Here is a 26,126-nt window from a genome sequence, read left to right as displayed (position 1 = left end):
CACCTAGCAGAGTGACCACCTATCAGGAGGCTGCTGTGACGTCACCTGCCTGACCTAGCCACTAATATGCTCCCAGGGGCCTCTGCCCATCTTGGATTCAAGATGGCAGAACCAAGTGGCTACCTGGAGAAGCTCTGCACACCACCCCTGAGGTGGTGATGGACAGGGGAGTAGTCACTCCCCTTTCCTTTGTCCAGTTTCGCACCAGAGCAGAGCCCGGGGGCCCCTGGACTGGTGCACACAAGTTTATGCAAGGAGGGCACCAAATGTGCCCTTCAAAGCATGCCGGTGGCTTGGGGAGGCTACCACTCCAAAGCAATGTAACACCTATTTCCAAGAGGAAAGGGTGTTGTCTCCCTCTCCCACAGGAAATCATTTGTTCTGCCTTCCCCTGCTTGAGCTAATCAAGCAGCAGGAGGGCAGAAACTTGTCTGAGGGGTGGAAGCAGCTAAGGCTGCCTGGGAAACCGGAAAATAGGAGCAATACTGAGGGTCCCTAGGTGCCCCCAAAGTGCATGGAATCATGAAACCAATACCGACAACAGTATTGGGGTACGATTCTGACATGTTTGATACCAAATATGCGTAGGTTCAATGTTCCCATAATGTAGTGACCTGTGTCCAGTATATGGGTAAAATGGCTTCCCCGCACTTACAAAGCCCAGTGCAATGGAACTGAGGTTCATGGGGGCACCTCTGCTCATGCAGGGGTACCCACACTGGGACCTGCACCCGCCCTCTGGGCTAGGAGGGCCTACCATAGGGTTGACTTACAGTGACATGGTGCAGTGACCTGTGGTGAAAGGGTGCGTTTACTTTTTCACACAGGCTGCAATGGCAGGCCTGCAGACTCATTTTGCATGGGCTCCCATGGGTGACACAATACGTGCTGCAGCCCATGGGGAAACCCTGGTGCCCCATTGCCCTGGGTACTGATGTACTATATACTAGGGACTTATAAGAGGGCACCAGAATGCCAATTGTGGTGTGTGCAAAGTCCTAGGCAACCAAATTTAGAAGGAGAGAGCACGATCACTGGGGTCCTGGTTAGCAGGATCCCAGTGAAATCAGTCCAAGCATACTCATAGCAGGCAACAAATGGGAGTAACCATGCCAAAAGTAGGGTACTTTGCTACAAACATTTCCATTTTTTGACCAAAGTTATTTAGTAGCAGATAAAGCATATTTTAGCCCAGTGTCTTTGGGGCTGTGGGAGCCGAACCAAAAGATAATGACATGATGCTTGAGACCAAACATCCACATCAGGCACCTGCACAAGATCAGCATCCATGTACCCTCTACCTGTTGGACCTGCTTCTCCTTAACAGTTAGAACACAAGCTGTCAGCCTGACACTTTACTCCTTGGAAGCCTGAAAACTCATCTGCAGAGTGCTTCAAGGTTCAATACTGAGCCCTGCCCTCTTAAACCCTTGCATAATCCCTCTGGCCACAGCATCAACATCCTCTCCTATGCAGACAACACAACTACTTGTACTCTTCCTCTAGGAAAATACCCCAAAACGAGAAAAAATACACTTCCTGCATGACTAAAGTCTCTAACAGGATTACAGCCAACTGTCTCAAGTTCAACACCAACAAGACAGAAGTAGTGATATTCTGCAAGAACACCTCACTGTGGGACTCCAACTGGTGGCCAACTGATCTTGGACCCACATGCAGAACCCACGCCAGGAACCTATGTATAATCATTAACAGTAAAAAACTGGACATGACTGAACAAGTCAAGGTTGTTGCTGCATCCTGCTTCCACACCCTGAAGATGCTGCACAAGATCTTCAGATGGTTCCCAAGCAACACTAGAAGTTTCACTCACACCCTAGTCAGCAGCAAGTTGGACTATGGAAACTCCTTCCACGCTTGGATCACCAAGTAACTCACTAGAAGACTACAAACCATCCATGACTCCTCCTCAGCTTCCCACACATAATTCACATCACACCACACCTCTGGGAACTACATGGGCTCCCTAGACACAGACTCACTTCATGCTCCTCACACACACATTGAAGGCACTAAACCATTTAGGTCGCACCTTGCTGAAGTCACATCTCCTTCCACCAACCACCCAGTCACCTCTGGTCTGCAGGACTCCTACTCACACAGATCCCACACTTAGAAAAAAACAGTTCAGGAGAATGGCAGTTCTTCCACACCTTAGGAGTGATGTAAAAGGACCTTTCACTCCACATCAGAACCTCCTTGTAGGAGGCTGGCCTGGCTTATAGTGGGTACCTTGTGGTACTTACACCCTGTGCCAGGTCTAGTCATCCCTTATTAGTAGAATAGAGGTGTTTCTAGCAGCTTAGGCTGATAGAAGGTAGCTATGGCAAAGCAGCTTAGGCTGAACTAGGAGAAATGCAAAGCTCCTACTATACCACTTATATCATATAGCACAATATCATAAGAAAACGCAATACACAGAGTTACTAAAAATAAAGGTACTTTATTTTTATGACAATATGCCACAAGGATCTCAGTGAGTACCCTCAGTAAGAAGGTAAATAATATACACAAGTTATATGTACACAAACCCTAAACAGGTAAGTAAGAGTCAGAAAAGTAATGCAAACAGTGTAGAATTACAATAGGATGCAATAGGCAAACATAGGTCTAGGGGCAACACAAATCATATACTCCAAAAGTGGAATGCGAATCACGAATGGACCCCAGACCTATGGGAGCTTGTAGAGGGTCGCTGGGACAGTAAGAAAACAGTCAGGGTGTCCAAGATACCCCACCCCAAGACCCTGAAAAGTAGGTATAAAGTACACCTATTACCCCAAAAGAACACAATAGTTGTGATAGGGGGATTCTGCAAGAACCACAAACACCAGCAAAGCACTGAAGACTAATTCCTGGACCTGAGGACCTGCAAGGGGACCAAGTCCAAGAGTCGCGATAGTGTCCAGGGGAGGCAGGAGCCCAGGAAACCCCGGATGAAGGTGCAAGGAAGCTGCCTCCGGATGGAAGAAGCTTGGAATTCTGCAACAACGAAGAGGACTAGGAACTTCTCCTTTGGATGGAAGATGTCCCACGTCACGATGAAGGTTGCAGAAGTGTTCCCACGCAGAAATACCGCCAACAAGCCTATCTAGTTGCAAGGGTCGCAGTAGAGGTTTTTGGGTGCTGCTGGGGACCAGGAAGGGCCAGGATGTCGCCCCTTGGAGGAAGAGACAGAGGGGACACTCAGCAACTCAGAGAGGGCAGCACCCGCAGAAGTACCCGAACAGGCACTTAGAAGATTCGTGAACTGGAGCTGGCTCCGAGTCACAAAGGAGGGTCCCACGACGCCAGAGGCCAACTCAGAGGGTTGAGCACTGCAGGACGGAGTGCTGGGGACCCAGGCTAGGCTGTGCACGAAGGAACTCCTGGAAGAGTGCACAGGAGCCGGAGCAGCTGCAAATCACGCAGTACACAGGTTTGCAGTCTAGCGTGGGGAGGCAAGGACTTACCTCCACCAGACTTGGACTGAAAGATCACTGGACTGTGGGAGTCACTTGGATAGAGTTCCTGTGTTCCAGGGACCACGCTCGTCAGGATGAGAGGGGACCCAGAGGACCGGTGATGCAGTCTTTTGGTGCCTGCGTTAGCAGGGGTAAGATTCCGTCGACCCACTGGAGCTTTCTTCTTGGCTTCCAGTGCAGGGTGAAGGCAGATGACCCCCAGAGCATGCACCACCAGGAAACAGTAGAGAAAGCCGTCCGGATGAGGCGCTACAATGTTGCTGGTAGTCGTCTTGCTACTTTGTTGCAGTTTTGGAGGCGTCCTCGAGTCAGCGGTCGATCCTTGGCAGAAGTCGAAGAGGGAAGTGCAGAGGAACTCGGTGAGCTCTTGCATTCGTTATCTGAAGAATTCCCCAGAGGAGAGACCCTAAATAGCCAGAAAAGGAGGTTTGGCTACCAAGAAAGGAGGATTGGCTACCAAGAGAGGTAAGAGCCTATCAGAGGGGGGTCTCTGACGTCACCTGCTGGCACTGGCCACCCAGAGCAGTCCAGTGTGCCCCCAACACCTCTGAATCCAAGATGGCAGAGGTCTGGGACACACTGGGGGAGCTCTGGGCACCTCCCCTGGGAGGTACTGGTCAGGGGAGTGGTCACTCCCCTTTCCTTTGTCCAGTTTCGCACCAGAGCAGGGCTGGGGGATCCCTGAACCGGTGTAGACTGGCTTATGCAGAGAGGGCACCATCTGTGCCCATCAAAGCATTTACAGAGGCTGGGGGAGGCTACTCCTCCCCAGCCCTTCACACCTATTTCTAAAGGGAGAGGGTGTAATACCCTCTCTCAGAGGAAATCCTCTGTTCTGCCTTCATGGGCCAGGGCTGCCTGGACCCCAGGAGGGCAGAATCCTGTCTGAGGGGTTGGCAGCAGCAGCAGCTGCAGTGGAAACCCCGTAAAGGCAATTTGGCAGTACTCGGGTTCTGTGTTAGAGACCCAGGGGATCATGGAATTGTCCTCCCAATACTAGAATGGTATTGTGGTGACAATTCCATGATCTTAGACATGTTACATGGCCATGTTCGGAGTTACCATTGTGACGCTATACATAGGTAGTGACCTACGTATAGTGCACGCGTTTAATGGTGTCCCGCACTCACAAAGTCCGGGGAATTTGCCCTGAACGATGTGGGGGCACCTTGGCTAGTGCCAGGGTGCCCACACACTAAGTAACTTGGCACCCAACCTTCACCAGGTGAAGGTTAGACATATTGGTGACTTATAACTTATGTGCAGTGAAAAATGGCTGTGAAATAACGTGGACGTTATTTCACTCAGGCTGCAGTGGCAGGCCTGTGTAAGAATTGTCTGAGCTCCCTATCGGTGGCAAAAGAAATGCTGCAGTCCATAGGGATCTCCTGGAACCCCAATACCCTGGGTACCCAAGTACCATACACAAGGGAATTATATGGGTGTACCAGTGTGTCAATGAGAATTGGTAAATTTAGTCACTAGCCTGCAGTGACAAATTTAGAAAGCAGAGAGAGCATAAACACTGAGGTTCTGGTTAGCAGAGCCTCAGTGATAGAGTTAGGCACTACACAGGGAACACATACAGGGCACATACTATGAGCACTGGGGTCCTGCCTAGCAGGATCCCAGTGACACAGGGGCTAAAACATACATACATACAGTAAAAATGGGGGTAACATGCCAGGCAAGATGGTACTTTCCTACACTCCTCCTCTCTTCTTGAATTCCACTAGAAGCAGAAGGTCTGACTTTTCCATTAACCAACCTACCATAGGCAGGGTTAGGAACACACACTAGCTCAGTGCCAGAATACCCTTGCAGGTGACAGTGCGCATTACAAACACACATAACAAAGACAAACGTTGAAAAACTGACAAGAGCAATTAAGTGCTTGCAAAGACATCCTACAAATTAAACTGAAAACCCAATAACTAAAACGTAGAAAAATGCAAACAGTAGGTGACTACAGTTACTAGACTGCATTGTCACATCGGGCAACAAACATTGTATGATGCAGCATGGCAGCCATTTAACGTTAGACAGTGTATGTCACACGATGATGTATGTCAGTCTTCTTGAAAGTATAGTAAGCAATGTTTCATTATTTTGTTTTTTCAAAATGGCGGGCCAGGCATTAGCAAAGCAAACCATGTCACTCCCTACGCATTGGCTAAGCCATACTACTTGTCTTTGACAATTCTAGTTTCTTTTACAACCTTGACTTTCAGGGACACATACTGATTATTTGTACCTAACCTTATTTATTTTGATTTTTTTTTTAGATGTCCCCATTAACCATGAGAATATTTGCCTCGTTTAATTTTTTGGACTGCAGAAACTCTTTGAAACCCAATTTAAGTCAAGCACCTGATATGCACTTGTCCCTCCAGGGAGGCCCGTCCTGCATTACTGCTTCATGCTATTTTTAACTTGACTAGCCATTGGCCAGCAGCCATGTCCTTTTAGCCGCAAACAGTGAAAGGATGAGTGCTCATAATGTCAGCACTTAAGATCAGAAATAATGTACCCACTAAAACACTGTGCATGCAAACGTGCTCGTTGACCCTGGAAGGAAATGTACCTGAATCTTGCGATTTGGGCACTGATGTTAGTAAATGAATGCACTCTGTATTTCATTGTGCTTCCTGTACATTTTACAAGGTGTTAATATTAACGCAGTAGATCTGCTTTTTTCCAGGGGCCTGCGAACCCAGAAACCCTTTTCTGTAAAAGATGAGGTGTGATTACCAAAGTCATTTTCTTCAGATTTATGCGCAGATCTGATGCTGCCTTTTACTGAGGGTTTTTCTCAGGCCTACTTTTTGGCCTGTTTGCAAAGTAGGACCTACTAGGGTTGACAATTGTTCCAAATTATTTTAGTTATCCACTCAGTGCCTCTTCCAGAATACACACTTACATTGCCTGCACGTTGCTTACAGGATCAGTGCCCGGGTCCCTGTCAAAAAGCTCTTTAGAGCAGTGGTTCCCAACCTTTTCACTTCTGTGGACCCCACTTTATCTTTACTGGAACCCGGGGACCCCCATTGAGTCCTTATTGGAATCCAAGGACCCCCTACTGAGTCATTACTGAAAGCTGTGGACCTAATCAGTTAATATTATTTAATTTTCTAAGCAGTCGCGGACCCCCTTAGGAGGCTTTGCGGACCCCCAGGGGTCCCCGGACCACAGGTTGGGAACCACTGCTTTAGAGTGTTGATATATATGCGTTTGGTTCGCACTGCAGTCTGAATGTCAGTTCCTCTACAGATGAGGTTTAGCCAACCCTTGCTCCGCAGTACTTTGCTGTGACTGCTGAAGCACGCTGCCTTCAAGTGTGCATGATCTGCTCCCAGAAGTTGAGAAAATACTGAGTTACAGGAAAAAGGTAGTTTCTTTACCATAGTGTGTTTGTATCACTCGTCCATAGACTCCAGTGTAATAACCATTTACCGTTTCTTTCTCATTAAGACTTTTCATTACAACGTTTAACAGTATAGCGTCATTCACGATAATGAGGTGGTAACATGGGCGGATGTCTTATTAGAACACTGGAATGTTGGTAGCTCCATTGAAAACAATGGAGTGCTGCGGGCTTTTACTGGCTGGTAAAAGCCCGCAGTGCCAACATTCCAATGTTCGCTTTGTTCACAGCAACAGCTGTGAACAAAGCCTCACGGAGCCCGAGGGGATTTTAATCCCCTCGGGCTCCGTGAACATTTTTTTTTTTTAATAGAACATTCTGCCCTGAGTGGCAGAATGTTCTAATAGCCTTAGAACCCGCCGTAGCGGGCTCTACCGGCTATTAAAGTCCCTCTCCCTTGTTAAATGCCCTTGCCTTCGGCTCGGGCATTTAACGCTGGGAGCGGGCCTTTAATAGCCGGTAGAGCCCGCTACGGCGGGTTCTAAGGCTATAATAGAGGATGCCCCTAATTCACAATGCTGAAAGTGGTAAACGGAAAATCAGCCCAATTTCTATACTTCTCAAGGTTCACAAAAATCGATAGTGGGAGCTCCTCTATGTATGGACTCAGAACTACCAAAGAGCCTCCGGAAAGGACCTTTCCTTTTCCTTTGCGTACATATATCTCTCCAACATTTTACCGCACAGCGAAATTTCTTGTCATTACCCTTAAACTACAGAATTTTTCAACCAATCATTGTTATTTAGTATTTGTTGAATCCGTTTTGTTTCACTATTCAAATAAGGGATAATGTCCTAATGTAATTTATCGGAGAGCAGTTGCAAAGCACCTGGTGTACATGATATCCCTAAATCTGTAAATCTTTCCTTTTCCTATAATCATCATAATACTTGCTTTCATTGTTTTAGTTAATACTTTCAAATTGATAATTGTGGCACCATGACCAATGTTCTATGGAAACTTCTGAAATGCACTTGTGCTCTTTTTCTAATTTAGCACTCTCCTTTGCAGACACTTCCTAATTTTAGGTCTCAAAACATTAACTTAATTGTAATTTAACAATTTGTAATCTTAGGAAATTCGAAACATTCACAGTGAAGAGCTAATGGGTATCCGAAGAGAAGAGGAGATGGAGATGTCAGATGACGAACTGGAAGATCCTTCCCAGGCCAAAGAAACCGCTGAATCTGGTAAAATCGTTTATATTTCAAGTCACAAAATCGAACGCCTGTGCTTCTGGGAGTTCTAGTCCAGATTATGAATGTTGGTTTATAGACAATTTACAATGATGTATTATGTGATGCAAACAAATGTAGGCTTCAAAGTATATTTCTAATGGAAACTATGCCCTCTGTGAATTCTTTCTTTGAAGTATCCTTGCCACAGACTGGGACCCCAGCAACTTCATTGTGCAGTCACAATCAGGGGGATGTCTCTTAGAACCCAGGGAGGTGCACTATTTCTGCATGTGACAAGACACTTGAACATACACAATGCTGAATCTACCCACTCCTTCAGTCATTTTACGGACTTCAAACACCTTTGTGTTTTCATCCATTACCCTTATGCTATCTAGAGTAAACATGTTGTAAGCGGTCAGATTGGTACTTTCCTTGTGACTATCTCTTGCAACAACTATTTTGACCCTCCTTTAGCCTTCGCTTTTTCGTCCAATTTACCTAAAACGTAAACGGGGATGACACCACCAGCAAAACGTATGGGCCTTTTTTTTCCAAAATGGCTTTTAATTCAGGAATTAAACGTGGGATTGCGAATCACTTGAAAATAGTGCATTTACTGATGTCTAGCATTATTCCAGTGTCACCTCGACTGCCACTACTTTGACTACCCCTTCATCCCCTGCGTACTACGGTCTGTCATCAAACTGGCTAATTTTGGCTCTAGAGCCATATCGAAATGAAGGGTGAAAATTAAATGGGCTAAGTGATGTTGGGACACTGTGTATGCGTGCAGACAGCCCTACACACCCTCCTGTCTGTTTTTCACACAGCGGTCTTTCAGCTCTTAATCATGTTTTGCTGGCAACATGGTTAAATATTATAGCACTTTTGGGACCCTTTCTGCTGAATTACCCAGATAAGCTTGGTTGAGACTTCACAATGAATCACTCAAGCAAACTCCTGTTCTCGACACAAATTTAGTGTGCATATGAAAAGGTCAGAATAAGCAGCTAGGGATTATTTTCAAGAGACAATACAATTTAAATAGTCTTTTTACAGTGCCTGCTTGACAAGAGGTCTGATACGATTCACCCAGAGCAGAAGGACTGCTAAAGATTAGGATGAACACATATAGAGTACATCTGAACCACGCTTTCAGAATTTACAAAATCGCCTCTTTAAGGTTTCATGAGTGAAAATTATAACACAATTTATGAAAGTTATAGGCTTTTACAAAACCGGCTGCCCTTTTAGCACATTTTTCCTATATTTTTTTACTTTGCATTATCATGTTTTTTTATTTATTAAAGAGAATTTCTCAACCATGATGCGAAGTAAAAAGCAAACAGCCTTCAATGCACCACAACCAATGTACTGTCTGATTCTCAACGTGTCTAATAACACACATGCTATAGGCAAAAATACAAGCACAGAGATTGGATAAACGCTGAAAGTCTTCCTGTTTAAGCACTGGTTTGCTGCACTCTCTAAAGTCTCTAATTTTCATTGTGCAGCAGTGGCGGCAGCCGCAAATCTCAAGGAGGGGGGTTCGGAATATTATTACTATTATTTTTTAATTCACCTCTACCCGTCGCCGCCACCTCACTCCTCTACTTCTGGTGTCCCAGCCTTCACTGGGACACCAGCCCAGGCTCCTCAGCAATCCTGGCACTGCTTTCATGCTAAACCTAGCATGAAAGCAGCGTCAGGATTGGTCTGAGCAGCTTGAACCGTTGCTCAGACACTGCACTGGGGTCTGTGCAGTTTCTCCAGCACAGCTGTTCCAACACAGCCAAGCTGTAGAAATCTAAGTGGACATGTGCGTTGGGCCAGCCTAAGACGGCCGGCCAAACACACATGTGCACTTAGGTGCACCCTCTCCTCTCCTTTCCCCCCTCCCGTGGCCCAGCCCTGCCCCTCCCTTCACATGCTGCTGGCTGAGCCAGCAGCTGAAAGATAAACGATAAAGAAATATTGTTTTATTTTTCAGCTCCTGGCATGCAAAGGAGCCGCTCCTGTTCTGCAGCTATCTCTGGTTTTAATTATCTCTGCACACCTTACACATGACCAAACAATACACTTGCTAATAAAGCACTGGCACAAGTAACAGCTCCTACCTCCACCACTTGACCCAGAAAATACATTGTTGTTTGATAGGCAGTGGTATGTGTGCCAGAGAAACGAGCAAATTAGATGTGAAACTCTGTTCATCCACTGGGCTATTATCTTTGTGTAATAGTGGATGTCACAAGGGCTTTGAATTTCTAGTGACTTGATACATAGCATTTGGAGAAATCAAGTGATTAGTCCAAGATAATAGGGAAAAAACAACAATTGGCACTTCTGTGACATATTCTGATCATCACATCAGAGCCTCTAACCCAGTCCCTGAGCATCTGGGCATCCTTACAAACCAGGGTGTGTTAATATACAGCACAGAACTGTCCCCAGTAAATCTACCCTCTACCAGTAAACTTTAAGGCCCTCCACCCTACCTTCTCCTGGCTTCCTTATCTATACCTTGGAGGTTCAGTCCAGTTTCCCGCATGTCTGAATTATTCTAGGTAACTCAGTAGTGCTTTCTTTTACCACACAGTTAAACTGCAAAGCATGTTTAATTGTTTTCTGACTTTTCAGTGATGGATTTTGATTCTATGTATAATGTCAGGCTTACAATAGGAACTTTTCTGTATTTTCTTTTGGTGAAGTTTAGGTGACAATTCCAAAAGGGGCATAGCTTTAGAAGGGGTGGGGGGGGGGGCTGGATTTGGGATGTGAGACCCCACAAATAAATGCATTCTTGGTTTGGTAGTTAGGTCTGGGAGTCCTAAGTCGAATCTGCTATGTCTGTTTTGATTTTTATCTCCGTCCTAACAGATTTTATTTTGTTCATTTTTTGCATCAGGATTTTTTTTATAGCGACTGATTTCCCAAAAAAGTAGTAAGCCTGCAGCCACAGAAGTACCGCTTCTTGTAAGGATGCACATTTTCCATTTTTTTGGAAATCACATACATTGGTTGTAGTAGGCTTGGGAAGCTGCATCAGTCTCAGGTTTCCAGGCACACTACTGGCAATCAAACACCTAAAAGGTGATGCGTTGAATGCTTGCAGATAGTCTCACCACTGGCAGTCTCTTGGAATAGCATTTCAACCCATCTCTTTACATCTACTGTGCCACTCTAGACAGAGGCCCATAACATGCAGTTTAGTGCTGACCCTGCTCCTTGTAGGAACATCCCTTCACCCTGCAGCCCACTACTTTAGTTGGGGCATGTGAGATTCACACCCCCTGAATCTCAATACTAAGCTACTCCCCTGGATGATGGATGAAAAACGAATCGGCTAGAAGCTCTTTGAAGGAAGGAAAATAAAGATCACTTGCTTGAAAAATTCTGAGAAGAACCTACTAATATCCTTTTTATGCTTTCAAGTACAATGGTATAAACGTGAGTTTTTCCTGAACATGGGGGTGGGGGTGGTATTTGTGTGTCTGTTTCCTTTTTGTTCAAGCATCCTAAGGACTTCCGTGAATACTGTTAACTTTGGGGGTGAGTTTGTGCAGTCACAATTCTGGCCACCTGTACTGCTCTGATCCAAATATTTTATGGTCATAGTGCTGGTACAGCATCAAGGCCTTAAATAACTGCAGTGGCTTCTTACGGTGATGATGTTGTAGAACTAACGAAGTGCCATAACCACGAGAGCAACAGAACTCTGCCTCTAGCTAACAGGGCTTCTTGAGTTTTGTTTTTATTATTGGACCTTAGTCTGGCGTGAACTCTAGCCGAGAATAATGAAGATTGCATGGTCTGTCATCAATGCTGCTGACTCATAACTCAGCTTATAGAGTCACTTCATTGTGGACCGCTGAAGACCAGGAAGTAAATTCTAAAAACGTTTTCAGTAGTCACCAGCACAGTAATGTCCGTGCCACCCCACTTTTCTGCCCCAAACAGGTGCATTTTGCATTGTATGCCTGAGGTGGCACTGCCAGAAAGCCAGTGGCGTAGCGTGGGTTGTCAGCACCCGGGGCAAGGCAAGTAATTTGCGCCCCCTAACCCGGGGCAAGGCAAGTAATTTGCGCCCCCTAACCCGTGGATTTAGTCTCTTCCAAGATGTTGCGCCCGGTGCGGCCGCCCCCCCCCCCTGCACCCCTCACGCTACGCCACTGCAGAAAGCACCCACCTTAAACTCCCATTTAAATACTTAAGAGTAGACCAGCATGTGGGATTGCCTTTCTGTTCATTATTTGTGACCTTCACCCTTCCCGTTTTCTGGATTTTAATAGATAAAGAATAATGAAAGGAGACCCGTTGCAATCCAGTGCGTTCTCTTAGAAGATTTTACCTTTACTCCGTTATCTTATATTTATCATTCTTAGCCCAGTAATCATTTGGAGAGCAGGAGTTTCTAAAGGTTATTAATAGGTTAGGGTTCTAATTGCTGTAGCTGTATCATCATTGTAAGGTCGGAGTTATAATGTGCACATCCCAAAACAACACGTGCTCTGTCATGATTCGGAGTCTCATTCATGCCTAATATTACGAATGTTAAACAAGGGTGGGCCAACAATACACCATCGCAGGTAAGTTTTCCTGCCTTTACATTACACTGTGGGTAGTACATTGCAGGGAAGTTAGTATTAACATATTAAAATGTATTATATATACACACACAAAATTCACTTAAAAATTCAAAGGTTACAGGGACGTTATAGTTTTAGGCTCACATTTTAAACGTACCAAGCCATAGAAATTCACCTGTTATAGTTAGTTATCTCAAGTAACTATAACTTGTGCCCTAAGGTAACTGTAACTTGCACCTCGCCATGCATGGTTTTTGCATCACCAATTTTACTGCAGATATTATATTGATATTATCAAAGATCTCCTGAGTGCCGTAATTTGTGGGGTAATTAGCAGTGCATGGTGAGGGCGCAAGTTATAGTTACATTAGGGCACGAGTAAGGGCAAGTAAACAGATATTTTCTCTGTCCAGAGCAAGCAAGCATAAATAGCTGCTCTCTATAGACGAGAGCAATGCTGGCTCTTGGGCCATGCAGTGAGCTGATGCCCTGGGTCTCCCCCAGTGACTCCCACCTAGTGGCTTGTGGGTGCTCGAGGTGAACACCGGGGCACCCACCTCTGGCCTCGGGGATGGGGTCGCTGGGGCCCAAAAGGCTCAGGCAGGGGTTCACATGCCCTCTACCCCTTATAATGCAACTCGAGGGGGGGGGCTAATAAGGCTCAGGGAGGGGGGCTGTGCAGCCTCCTACCCTTTTTTTTGTTTTTAAAACACATTTAGCCCCTGGAGATTGGGTCCTCTTTCCTAATGAAAGTTAGGGGGCAGGCTGTGTGACCCCTTCCCCTTTTTTATTGCATTTGGCACCCAGAAAATAGGGTCCCAGGAGCCTTATAAGGCTCGAGGAGGGGGGCTGCGCACCCATCTTCTATTATTAGTTGTTGCCCCAAAGAATGGGGTCCCTAGGGCCTGTAAAGGTTTGGGTGAGGGGCCACATACCCCCTTCCACTATCATTAGTGGTTGCCCCAGGGGATGGGTCCCTGGTGCTAATTTGGGGTCAGGAAGCGGGGTCTGTGCTCCTTCTGGGTAGAAGCCCCACTCCCACCCAGAGCACGCACCAAACAATACATTGAGGGGCCATGAGGTGGGTGCCCCAGGCCTCTCAAAGTCCCAGCCGATTCCCTGCATGTACCCATGCTGAGTGCTGTGGGAGACTGCATTACTCCAACCTGACAGGCTGGAGCAATGCTCCTGTGTGTTTCCCAGTCCACATGAGCGCAAGCAGGAAAACTAGTCTGCTCCTACCTGAAATTAGAGAAGGCATATCTGGTCCCACCTAGCTGGAGCTTTTAAATGGAAGCAGACATATATTTCCCTGCCCACGCTGTTGCAGGCAGACAAAGTTTTGTGTCCCAGGGGTGGGCTACCCAGGATGCAGTAATTGAGCCGGCCTTGGTAGATGGGGTCCCCGGGCCTTTACAGGCTCAAGGAGGGGAGCTGTGTGTCCCCCTCACCTTTTGTAAGGCATTTGACCTCCTTTGGGCCCAGGGTATTTGTCTACGAGGGCTATTAAGGCTCGGGGAGAGGGAAATGCATGGGCTCTGCTCTTAATAAAGACATTTTGCCCTGGTGGATAGACCCCTGGGGTCTTTTAAGGCTTGGGGAGTGAGGTCACGTGCCTGCTCCCCAAAAACAATGCTTTGCGCTGCCCCCTCCCGGCCCACCCCTGGGAGGTGGTTTAACAGTAGTGCCTTGGATTTTGCACCAGATTCTGTGCAAATTCACTACAATATGTAGGAAAATTGCTTTTGGCCACAGGTACCGCCCCACCAAGCCTAGGGGTTTAGGGTATCCCTACTCTGCCCCCTTAATTTTTTTTCAGGACTCTAGACTCTTAGACTCCAGACCAAATCTTATGATGGCTGTTGCTGTAACATTGTTGATGTGGTGACAGCCAGTCAAGTCTCAGCATGACATCTGTCAGGTCCACAGATCCTCTGTGACTTGAAATATACAAAGTTTTTTAGCATTAATTGCTTGAAAACTACTGAGCAGATTTACACCAAATCACAAGAAGACCAAGATCTATCTTTCTGCCAAAGTACTTTTTATTTGTATACAAAAGGCAATAAGCATTATATTTTGCAAAAGTTACTGTTTGGCTCAGTACTTGGGTGGTACATTATTCATAGCAGTATATGAGTTTTGACTATCAGCTGCTTTCTGCTAAATTTGGTGTAAATCTGTTTAGCGGTTTTTGGTGTATCGCTGTTCAGCACTGTTCAATTTTCCTATGGAAAAATGAATGAGGAAAACGTGCTTTGGAACCCACACTTTTTCTCAGGCTCCACAGGTCACCCCAAAACTTTCAAGGAAGGCTATGAGGTGGATGATTTTTGTGGGGGGAAAAAGGCAGGAGACCACCTTATTTTTTTTAACTACCACTACAGATCCACCACTTTGATTTTTTTTTTTAAATGCTTCCCACCAAGCCCTAGTCTGCCCCCTATATGTTTTTTTTGTTTTTTGTTTTTTTTCTAGGACAAGGGAAGTCTTTGATGTGGTGGCAGCCAATCAGATCTTATCTTGAGGTCTGTCGGATCTTCGGATCTTCCCCGGCTTGAAATATACTATTTTAATTTTTCAAAAACTACTGAACAGATTTACAGTAGATCACAAAAAGCACACATTTTAGACTAAGATCTAGCATTCCGCTAAATTTGGTTTAGTTCTGCGTAGCCATTTTTGCAGTATCACTGTTCAGTTTTCCTATGGAAACATGTTTAAAAAAACGTGTTTTTTGACTCCCCTTTATCTTGCCCCCCCTATGATGGATCACCCCAAAACTTTCTAGGAAGGAGTTGCAATGGATAAGACTTTTTTAGAAAGTTTTGTTAAGATTCCTCAAACCGCTTCAAATTTATAAGCAAACAAAAAAATGATTTTCCTATGGAAACGCCGACCTATTCTATACACTCCATATATCTATATCTATATATATTTATTATATCCACTGAAGAAAATAAAGGTTACAGGGACCTTATCGTTAGAAAATAGAATTGAAAAAATTTAGAAATTCACTGAAAAAAACAAAGGTCACAGAGACATTATCGTTAGGTTCACGTTTTACACACACAAAACCATAGAAATTCAACATTTATACTTATGCTAAGAAACTATAACTTTTGGCCTAAAGTTACTTTACGGCAGGAACTATAGTTTCTTTCAATAGGTATAACTATAACTGATGAATTGATATGGTTTTGTGTGTGTAACATGTGAACCTAAATATACTGTCTGTGTAATATTTGTTTTTTTTTCAATGAATTTCCAAGTTTTTTTTTTTAAATGTCATTGTTTTTTTAGTGAATTTCTATGTTTTTTAACGTAAAGTCCACATTAGATATCTATCGGCTGCTCGTAATGGAAAAGGGCTTACTGGTAATCTAGAAATGGTCAATTATTGGCTCGTATTGGAAGAAAATGTAGTCAACACTTGTTGCCCCAAAACTGATCCTAAATTAAAAACAGGGTTTATTCGAATGCTAATTGGATGAGTGAGATGATCATTCAGTATATAGACTATTAATATACGTTTTTATAATCACTGTTCTATGCAAAAGCAACCACCTGTCCAGTTCATGTGACTGAATTGTCTTCTGCCTGCTTGGTTAGGTAGGCCGGTTCTGGCTACTGTTCTTCCTGGTTGCACTAAATCCCAAAAAGGTAACCGAAATGTGGAAACTGTCAGATAACTGTACGGTTTGGGGGCATAGGAACCCATAGAAAGCCTGTTACTTTGTTTGACTATTTCTGTCTGCAGCTGCCCACCTATCTAAAATCAACTGGATGTCAGCTGGAGTGTCGCCGGAATTTTTTTAAAGATGGCCACTCAGGTCACATGGTTATGATAGGAAATCGGTCTGCCATCTTGGACTGATGCTTCTAAGATTGGTCTTGTGTGGCACCAGAGATTGCCTCACTTATGGTCTCTCATATTACACAAATGGGACTTTTGATGAAATAACTGAACATTATGCTTATAGTTAAGTGTGAGTAAACTCTTATCTAAAAGGTGATCCTACCACCGTGGCCTGTCTAACATAGCATAAGAGTTGGTTCAGTGGTTGAACTTGGTGGCACTATTAATTGGTTGGAAATCCTATCTGAACATACATTCAGTTTGTATTGTGTCTTGGGAGGGTCATACAACATGTTACCTGGGATATTGGAATATTTTGGTATAACTGACCAACTGTTTGTCTCTATGTTCTTTCAATTACATTCAATACATTAAATGAATATCAAATTGACATAAAATCATGAACACAAATATGGATTGTAAGATAATTGCGTTGACGCTTTGTACTACATTCTCCAGTTTCATCTTGTCGTTAGAACATAGCATTCACATTCATCATGGTCATTGAGTGCTGAAATCGCCGTCTGCAACTGATCTATAACTAGAACTTCGAGGTAGAAAAGTCTGGACTTTATAGAACCTCCTCCTTTGTCCTCTGTGACTGTCACTACCATTGGCCATTTGATGTCATCTGGACCATGGTGTAGTTGTTTAGTTGTTAATAATGTTGTACTATTGGTGCTTCTTGGCACCCTGAGGCTAGAGCAGTGTGGAGAAAAACGTTACTTTTTTAAATATTTTTTTTACTTATTGTGTGCTTTGCCCTATGTAGCTTTTCTTACATAGGAATGTTATACAATAAATTACATTCATTGTGTTGCAGTTTGAAAATACCTCTTGTTTTACTCTCCTGTTATTCACAGTTATCTCTTTTGTGTTGTTGATAAATGAGCAGGGGTTAGATTGACTGTATGTGTGGTGGCCTTGGATTTGCAGTAGACCTAACCCGATTTGTACGTTTTCCTTTTCTGTTGTCAATATTGAACGCTTTTACCAAAACTTGGTTCGGGATTTTACGATTCTTGAAAGCAAACAGTGGTGTGGGAAGTTAGAGTGCTTACAGTTTTTTTTTTTTTTTTTTTTTTTTACAGTTTTTTAAATAATCTCTTTGATCATACTTGATCTGGGACTGTATTTAATCACGCATCTTAGAGGTGCGCTAGCGCTTTTGATGCTCTAGGTGTAAAGCAAATTCTTTTCATTGAGCTCTTGACCAGTTTTTGTAGGTACCCTCGGTTGACCACTTTAATGCTTAGAGCCTTAGCACTGGCAAAATAATCTTTATATGTAAAATTCCTGCATATACTTAGGAACCGGCCGTACTTTCGGTTTTCTTTCAGTGTGCGGGTGAGCGCTAGAGAAATGCAGTCGTTTTTCTGTCTGTGGGTTTTGTAAACAGACTCATTGATAAGATTCCATAATTGGTATAGATCGGTAAATCAAGAAATTTAATTTTCATTTTGCCACGTGCATTTTGATTTTAAGCTGTGCAAAGCCCTTACTCAACCAAAATAAGAAATCGTCAAATTTGTCATTTGCCTACTTCCAAATTACAAACATTTCATCCATATACTGATGATAAGAACAGATTTGTGACTTATGTGGGTTGTTCTCGCTCTAAATCCATTTCTTATCAAAGTATGGCCTGTACAGACTCGCTGTTTCCAGGGCAAACAGCACCCCCATTACTACTCCTTTTATTTGTAAATACATGTCGTTTTTAAATATGAATAATTTATTTTTGAGGCATAAAGTGGTCAAGCTGACAAGGACCATCTTTTGTTAAGTATATCCTCTATCACTTCTATTGCGTTCTTCTGTGTTATATTAGTGTATAGTGATTCTATGTTGAAATTTCGTGGTCTGGGGTGTACTCTATGCCTTCAAATTTATTTGTAAAGTACATGGCGTCTCTGATGTAGGTCTCAGTAGTACAAAGGGTTTTGGAAAAAAATTCTATATGTTGTGAGAGGTTCTAATATCTTCCAGATATTATAGGTCTGCCTGGAGATTGGGTTAGGTTTTTAACTATGTTGGACAAAATATTTAGTATTGGAATGTGAGGAACCTTTTTATTTTATGAAAGTTCCCATTCTTTATGACTCGGCCATCCCTATTGGAATTCATCCTCTTTAATATAGGCTATTTAATTCTGTAGATCTCCTATGGGGGCCCGGCCTTTTTTTCAGTACCGTAGGGGTGTAAGCTTCACAGTCCATTATTACAGCCCCTCTGCCTTTGTCAGCTGGCTTTAAAATTATGGATGTGTTTTTCGAAAGGGGCCCTATGGCTTCCTTTTCACTGGAGGAAATATTGGGGTGGAAGTGAATTTTTTGTTATTGTATTTTATCAATTTCTCTCAGTTGTCTCCTCAAAGGTGATCGCTTGCTGTGTTTTGTCTATGCTTGCTGGGCAAAAAGTGGACTTATTGCATAGTCCAGTAGAGTCACTTACACTTAATGCTTGTTTTTCAGCAAAACATATTTTAATCGAATTTGCATAAGAACCGCATTATTTTAATTTTCGTATCAAATGCATGACTAAGTGACGAGGGCCCAAATAAAAGGCCCTTATTCAGTATGCGTATTTCTGGGTCAGTATATGTTGGTAGATTACAGACCGATATATTGTCCTGACTCATCATCAGTATGTTATTCTTCCGATCTCTAGGTTGGTCCGGTCTGCCCCATCCTCCTCCTCTTCCTCTGTTTTGCCCCTTTGAAAAAAAAAAATGAAAAAAAAAAAAAAGGTTGTGCTAGGTGAGTGATGTTATTTCAACCCCCCAGTTCTGGTGTTCTCTAGGCTGGTTTTTTATGATATTTCTGAGAGTGTAATAAAACAACATGTAGGTTGTCCCTAAAATTGAAATTCGTGGTTATTTGCATTGTTGGTAGTAAAGACATTCTCTTAGATAAAGATATGTTGTTTAGTTTTCATAGTTTTTATATCTTTCTGAAGGCTGGTAGTTTTCCACTTGGTTTTGAGTTCTGGAATTTTTTGCTATTTATTTCTAGGGGTTTCATAGCATTCTGAATGTTTATATCCCTTAGTATTTCTTTGTATAGAGCTTCTGATTCTTTTAATTCCTTCTTGCTTCTGTGTTGGGCAGTTTCCAGATGCTACCAGCTCTCTCTTGCATACATTTGGGCCTCACGGAGCCGCTGGATCACCCAGTTGGACTTTCACTCCCAATCTCTCCACCGATGCTGACTGACCCTTTAAGACCCTTTAGCATGCGCATATAGATTCCAGCCCCCGAGATCCACACCGGTGTCTACTGTGACGACACTGCTCCCAACTCCACCCACACCAGTACGGGACCCAGCACCGTTCTCAGACTCCAAGCTGACATCATCCCACGCCAGGCCAATGGTGTGCTATGAAATGGCGATTTGAAGATTTAAAAGTCTGACTCACATTTCCCCACAGCAATTCATCATGCTGCAGTGGAATTTGAACCTACTCTTGACATGCCTTTTTTTGTAAAATTTCTGTTTATTGAGTTTTACAACTTTAGCAGCCAGTTAAATCATGATAATAGCGCTGCGTCACATCAGTGCTCCTGCACTTTCAATTGATAATGAGCATATCCAACACTTACAAAAATGAAGAAATACCAGTGTTGGGCACATTAAAGAACACCCCCTACTCTGCCCTGCATTACATACGTATAGTGTCTCTTACCAAGTTATTTCTTTAAGGTGGAGTCGTAAATTCGTGACATTTCTTATTTGCACACCGTTAGAGCTGGTACACAGATGCTCACTATAATTATTGATGCTAAAAAGGGAGTTCTGTAATACCATTAACTAGGCTTACCACATGAGCGAACTAAAGTCCTCTCAGTGCAGCGTCCCTGCACCACCACCTTTCCAGACAAATTGGTGCTGAGGCCTTGGGCGACCTTCGTACCTAATGTAGTATCTCCTTTTCTCGTCAGCCAATTGATCATTGTGCTTGCATTCTGTGTTCTTCCACATCTTTCTAAGGAAGGGAGGCGCTATCTGCTCGAGCCGAAGAGGGCTTTCAGCTTCTACAGCGAGGGCTTGAAAGATCACTGTGTTGGTGAGCAGCTCTTTCTGGGCTTCTGAAGCTAAGACAGAGAAGGCGGTGCAAAAGAGGACCCTGCCAAGATGCATCATTCTTTCCATCGACATCTGCTACACACTGGCCAAAAGCAAACCCACAGAAGACCTGTGTGCTCATTCCATCTGGGCGAAGGCTGCTACAACAACATTGGCAAGAAAGGCGTTGTAGGTTCACAACATTTGCCAGAGCATGATGTTGGCTTCAGTGCAGCCTTAACAGTTAGGTCAATTTAGGGCCATTTTTCCCACTCAGTCCTTTAGGACTTTTTGATCCAAGTCCGCTCCTCATAATCTCCACCTTTGGAATTGGGGAATCTGCAGTTAGAAGTATTTACCTTCAATAACGTTCTAAACAGAGATTCCACATTGCTCTTCCACCACCCAGTTTTATGGAGTGGACCTCTGAGTCTGAGCTTAACACTTCATAATCTGGCCCCAAACTAAAATTCAGCATACTGTTACCTCAGTTTGTTTGGAAAGTTCTACGTCTCATGGTGTGGAATTATAAACCCAAGAAACTGATGTTGTTTTGAAGGGGCGGCACTTGTACGGAGCTCCACTATGTTACTTCTGGGTGATACAGTCACCGCAGAGCCAAATGGAGCCACATGGCGATGCACTGGAGCAATGCTGAGTAGATCAGTGGATCCAGTCGGGTACGTCTGAATATTTTAAAGTTGAAGAATCCACCATGCATGCTGTACTTGCCAAATCTGCATTCTAAAAGTGTATGGTTTTTCATCTGCACTTGCATACCCTCACTGGTGACGAGCGGTGCCCTACAAACCCATCTTACATTACATTACATTACATCGGGGACCAATATCTGAGATGTTCAACTGGTTTCAGGAGGGTCACCAGTGACCCATGAACTGGCCTCAAACGAATCCTGCTGATGCAATACACTCCAGTATTGGAGTAATATCCCCAAACAAACAAAATCCCCAAAAAATTACGGTAGCCTTTTCGATAGTATCTCTGCTATAACTGAAGGATTTTGATGCAGGTATGTTAGAGAGGCTCATAAGTTTAAACTTCAGTTTCAGCACATTGCCTCTCAGGGGCATTTCAAACATCTTACATAGACTAGCATGGGCCGTGGTCCTGAATGCTAACTGTAATTATAGCGTATAGTGGTCAGAAGCAGTTTTACTATGGTATCAGGCTTTTTTTCTTAATGTTGTGTGTAGAATTTGATGGTTATCTTTTTCAAAGTAAATAAGTGATATTGATCTTATTCACTGTTACTGCTGTGTAAACTGCATAATGACTGTCTAATCTCACACAACCTTTGGCTGTCATGCCTTGTTAAAGTCAAGTGCTTACAGTGAATACTTGGTATGCTGGAGTGCATTGGTATTGTGGCCTCAAGATATTACTAGTAAACAAATTTTAATAGTTACAACTAAGGCTCGGTAACCATGACCTTTTCCTCAGTACTTGACAGCTTTTTTCAGTTTGATTTGTTTGTGACTCATTGAGTCAGTCTCTCTTACGTTTCATGCGGCTGACTCATTTTACTGCATGATGTGGTAGTACGTTAAAAGCACAAATTGATTTTACTTGTGTGCTTTATACTGTAAAGCATGTCTCTCCCCATAAGTGCAAGTCAGGCGATCCAGTCCACCAGTCCGGTGGCTCTAGTGGATTGCACCCCCATTACTATCCCACCCTCACACAGTACATCTATCTCCTGATTCCTCCTCCTCTCTTGTGGTTGAACCCAGCTCTCATTTGTTGCAGGAGGCTGTGGAGAAAGAGAGAACCTAACTAGCAAGCAAGATCCTCACTGAAAGAGGACACAGAAGAGGCTTGCTGCCCCTATGCTTGTTTGTCGTATTCTCTTTCATAATTACACAAGAGGCAGGACAGATCATAGGCACTGGAATCTACTAATTTGAGCCTGTCTTGTCACTCCACCATCCGTTGAGCTTGTGTTTGGAGATTGCTAAACACAGGAGCAGTACTCAACCCAGTAGTAGGCCATAGCTCTAGCCTAAGTCTCCACTGCAATCTCAGTGGGTCATAGCTGGTACCAGTGGTCCATGTCCCCAGGATCCCATCACTCCAGATTTCCATTCTGGCTCTGCCCACCTCTTTGTGAAGGTAAACTCAATGGTTAATAAGCCTGACAGCAGTATTTGAAATTGACGTGGTCTACTCCATTACCCTCTCATCCAAACTTAAGACTCACCAACATGCTGAGGATGTACGCGGACTATATTGCCTCCCTAGTATGACCATACCATTATATTGACACCACTATAGTTGCAAAGTCAATTCATCTGATGCCACAGTATTGTCTTCCTTTGCTTTGCCAGGTTAGTATAGATGAGTATGTGTAACAAACTTTGGCAGAGCAAATAGATCTGGGTTTAATGCCCTAACTAATGCAGCGTTAGCATAGTAGAGTGATACACACAGGTAGGAGTCAGCAGGAAGGGACTGAAAAGACTATGGTTATAAATTTGTTCCCTCATGTTGGTCAATGCATCCACTCAAATGGAGGAAGAAGGATATAACTAAACATACAATATCATTAAGTGAGAGATGAACACTCCGCTGGACTGCTCTAGGGTGCGACTAACAAAGTCTCAAGCCAATGACTAAAAGAGGTTGGTCGAAGAAAGCCAATGGTTGAAAAATTGGCTGACCCAAGTCCACTTTGTTTATTGTTAGCAATAGATCTGTTTGACAGCTGCTTTGTCAAAACCGGGACCTAAAAGGGGAATAATATAATTGTAACAATAGCTCAGTTAGGTCCTGCTTTCTTATCCATACCAAACAGAAATATGTTTAAAAGAAGCAAATAAAGAAATACAATGGCAGATGCTTGAAGGGACTTTTCTTTGTGAATCTTTTATCCCTGTTAATATTTTTAAAATAGTTTTAGTCCAAGATCATTTTAATTTGACCAGTTACTAGATCAAGGGGATTGTTACAACGGGGGTCAGGAACAGTTGTTTCTTGACCTTGCTGAGACTAATCATATATGTATTTAAGGGCTTTGCGAAGTATGCATTAGCTGGGATTTTTAATTTAAAAAGTTCCACTTTTAATAACTTAAGGCTGTGACTTGTTTTTATGAACACCTTAAGCTTGCCAAGTTTGAATGTTATCACTGCCTCCCTGTTGACAGGTTTTGTACCGAATGAACACCAAAATCTACTTATCTTCTAAAAAGTTTTATTTATTTTTTCCCTTTTGTATCCTAATAGCACTACAGGCTCAGGCAGATGCCTTGAAGGAAGAAAATGATAGCTTACGATGGCAGCTGGATGCGTATAGGAATGAAGTGGACCTTTTAAAACAAGAGCAGGGAAAAGCAGCTAGCTCCGATGAGGACCAGAGCAGCGAGCAACAGCTGCAAATCTTGCAGCAGGCACTACAGGGAATGCAGCAGGTGAGATGAACTGGGCGAACTTGATATGTAGAGTCTGCCATTTTGTATGAAAATCAATCCTACTTTAGCTATTGCTGACCATCAGCAATAATTTTCAATAGTTTCACTCAAAATCTTTAATCTCCCTGTAGTAACTGTTCATCCACTAATGGTGTCCTGTATGAGACGCTTGTGTGTGTAGAACTATCAGAAATATACATATAGTTTAGTGGCATCATTAGTCTCAAATAAATTAAATGCGCTGTATTATAAGTTGCTGTCTGAAGCTGAATCTGAAAGGTTGTCCGAGAAATGCAACAACTCTTCTTTCTCATAAGCATACATTGAAGTAGTCAAATGTGTTCTTTAACAAAGAAGCCTCTTATTAATGTCGGTGCTTTTTGGGCCCGTAATTTAAATGCCCTCTTAGGACAAGTAGTATAAGGAATTGCAGTTAAAACATAAAAAGAGACACATTTTGTGCATTAGTGTAAAATCTATATATATCAACTTTTTCTATATTGAAAACAAACTTAATAATTAACATTGACAACCTATAGCCGACAGTCTTTGAGCTTAGTTCCCTCCTTCCAAGGGAATGGATCGAGAAAATCTATACTAACCTACATATACTTTTATTGCCATATACAGACCGTCAGACTTATCTGATATTTTATTAATATTGTGTGTGTATAAATATAAATAAAATCTTTTTTGAGAAGCTCACTCCGTCTGTTAGGCAACTAATAGGGTAACTATTAGAAGAAAATAAATGTAACTGCTTGTTTTATCTGATAGAGCCTTTTAACTGCAGATTTCTTACCTTTGTCTTTTTTGACAAGCCGTTTTGTCAAAGTTTTTTCACCTGTGTGAGGATGTCATCAAGGAAGACAGGTTTCAAGCTGTGTGGTGCCTGCCACTGCGCCATGTCGGTGACGGATCCCCATCTAATATGCCTATGGTGTCTCAAGCACAAGACCATGACTTGAAATGAAGTTTGGACTGCCGGGCCATTACTCTGAAAGATTTGAGGAACCGGTCCTTGAAGCTCCTTGCAGCACGGCAGTCGACATCGGCAGGGGCAGCTCCTAGAAGGTCACAGTCTTGGTCGAGGAAAAAGTTGCAGGACCGCCCCAGGAGCCTCAAGTCCTCTTCATCTCACTTGAGGAAGAGACACAAGAAGAAAAAGTCCAAACGGACTTCAACTTCGTCTTGCACATTGGCCGATGCGGCAAGTCAGGAAAGACATTCCAGGCACGGTTCCACAAAATCGTTGCCAGGGCTGACTTTGAGCCTCCCCTCGTTTCAGGGAGTCGGAGCAAACTCCGCTCAGTTGTAGGAATTTTACGAGGCCATGCGCTGCATGTTTGAGGGGGCCGCCCTGTTGGAGCGCCTTTGGGCCCCGTGGGGTCGTAGGAGACCCCATCACGTTCCATGCCGGTGGCTTCAGTCTTGGCTGTGATGGGGCCTCAGGGATCCAATTTTGGATTCAGAACAGCACCAGTTGTCGACCTTCTCCGGCACCGTTCCCGAAGTCAACACTCCCGGCGCCATCGAAGTCCACCAGTGGCGACAGCCCCATTTTGATCCGCAATGATCCGGAGCTGGAACGGCGTTGCATAACATTGAGTCCGGTGCTGATAGCACCCACAGGTGCCAAATCATCTGAGGGGGTCTCTGGACCCTTTGGAAACCCAGATGGAGCCTGTGCACTGGTTTGAGGAACTATGAGAAGCCTGTGGCCTGGACACCTCCAGATTCTGGCTTGCTCTCTTCCCCTACTGTGGCTATGGAGGAGGGGGCATCCTATGCTATGGTGGTGCGAAGGACAGCGCAGGTCCTGGGTCTGAAACTTCCTTCATTGCAAGTCAGGACTAACCTCCTAATGGTGGTGCTTCATCCAGGGGCTTCCTCATCCGAACTACTGTTGCCCTTTAATGAAGCCCTCACTGATGTCCTGCTGGGGACCTGGTCCAAACCCAGCACAGGGGCTCCTGTAAACAGGACAATTGGCTTCCGCCATCACCCAGCTCTGGGCGATCCTAGTTTCCTCACCAAACACCCTACCCCTGAGAGCTTGGTAGTCCAAGCCTCCACTTTCCTGTGCGACTTTCTTTTCG

At 43.8% G+C, this 26,126-nt stretch overlaps 1 protein-coding gene across 9 annotated transcripts in view; it reads left to right on the top strand.

The window, feature by feature from the left end:
• ENOX2 (ecto-NOX disulfide-thiol exchanger 2) overlaps positions 1-26,126 on the top strand; it is a 1,066,406-nt gene that overhangs the window by 968,582 nt on the left and 71,698 nt on the right. For all 9 annotated transcript variants that reach the window (XM_069214160.1, XM_069214117.1, XM_069214142.1 and 6 more), the window contains 2 exons: positions 7,986-8,100; positions 23,843-24,027. In XM_069214160.1, coding sequence (XP_069070261.1) covers positions 7,986-8,100; positions 23,843-24,027 — 300 coding nt within the window. The remainder of the gene's footprint in view (positions 1-7,985; positions 8,101-23,842; positions 24,028-26,126) is intronic.

The sequence above is a fragment of the Pleurodeles waltl genome, chromosome 2_1 (genome assembly GCF_031143425.1).
Source record: "Pleurodeles waltl isolate 20211129_DDA chromosome 2_1, aPleWal1.hap1.20221129, whole genome shotgun sequence".
In the NCBI taxonomy this organism is placed as follows: domain Eukaryota; kingdom Metazoa; phylum Chordata; class Amphibia; order Caudata; family Salamandridae; genus Pleurodeles; species Pleurodeles waltl.
The sequence above is the reverse complement of the archived record's forward strand: the minus strand, read 5'-3'. Positions and strand labels throughout refer to the sequence as shown.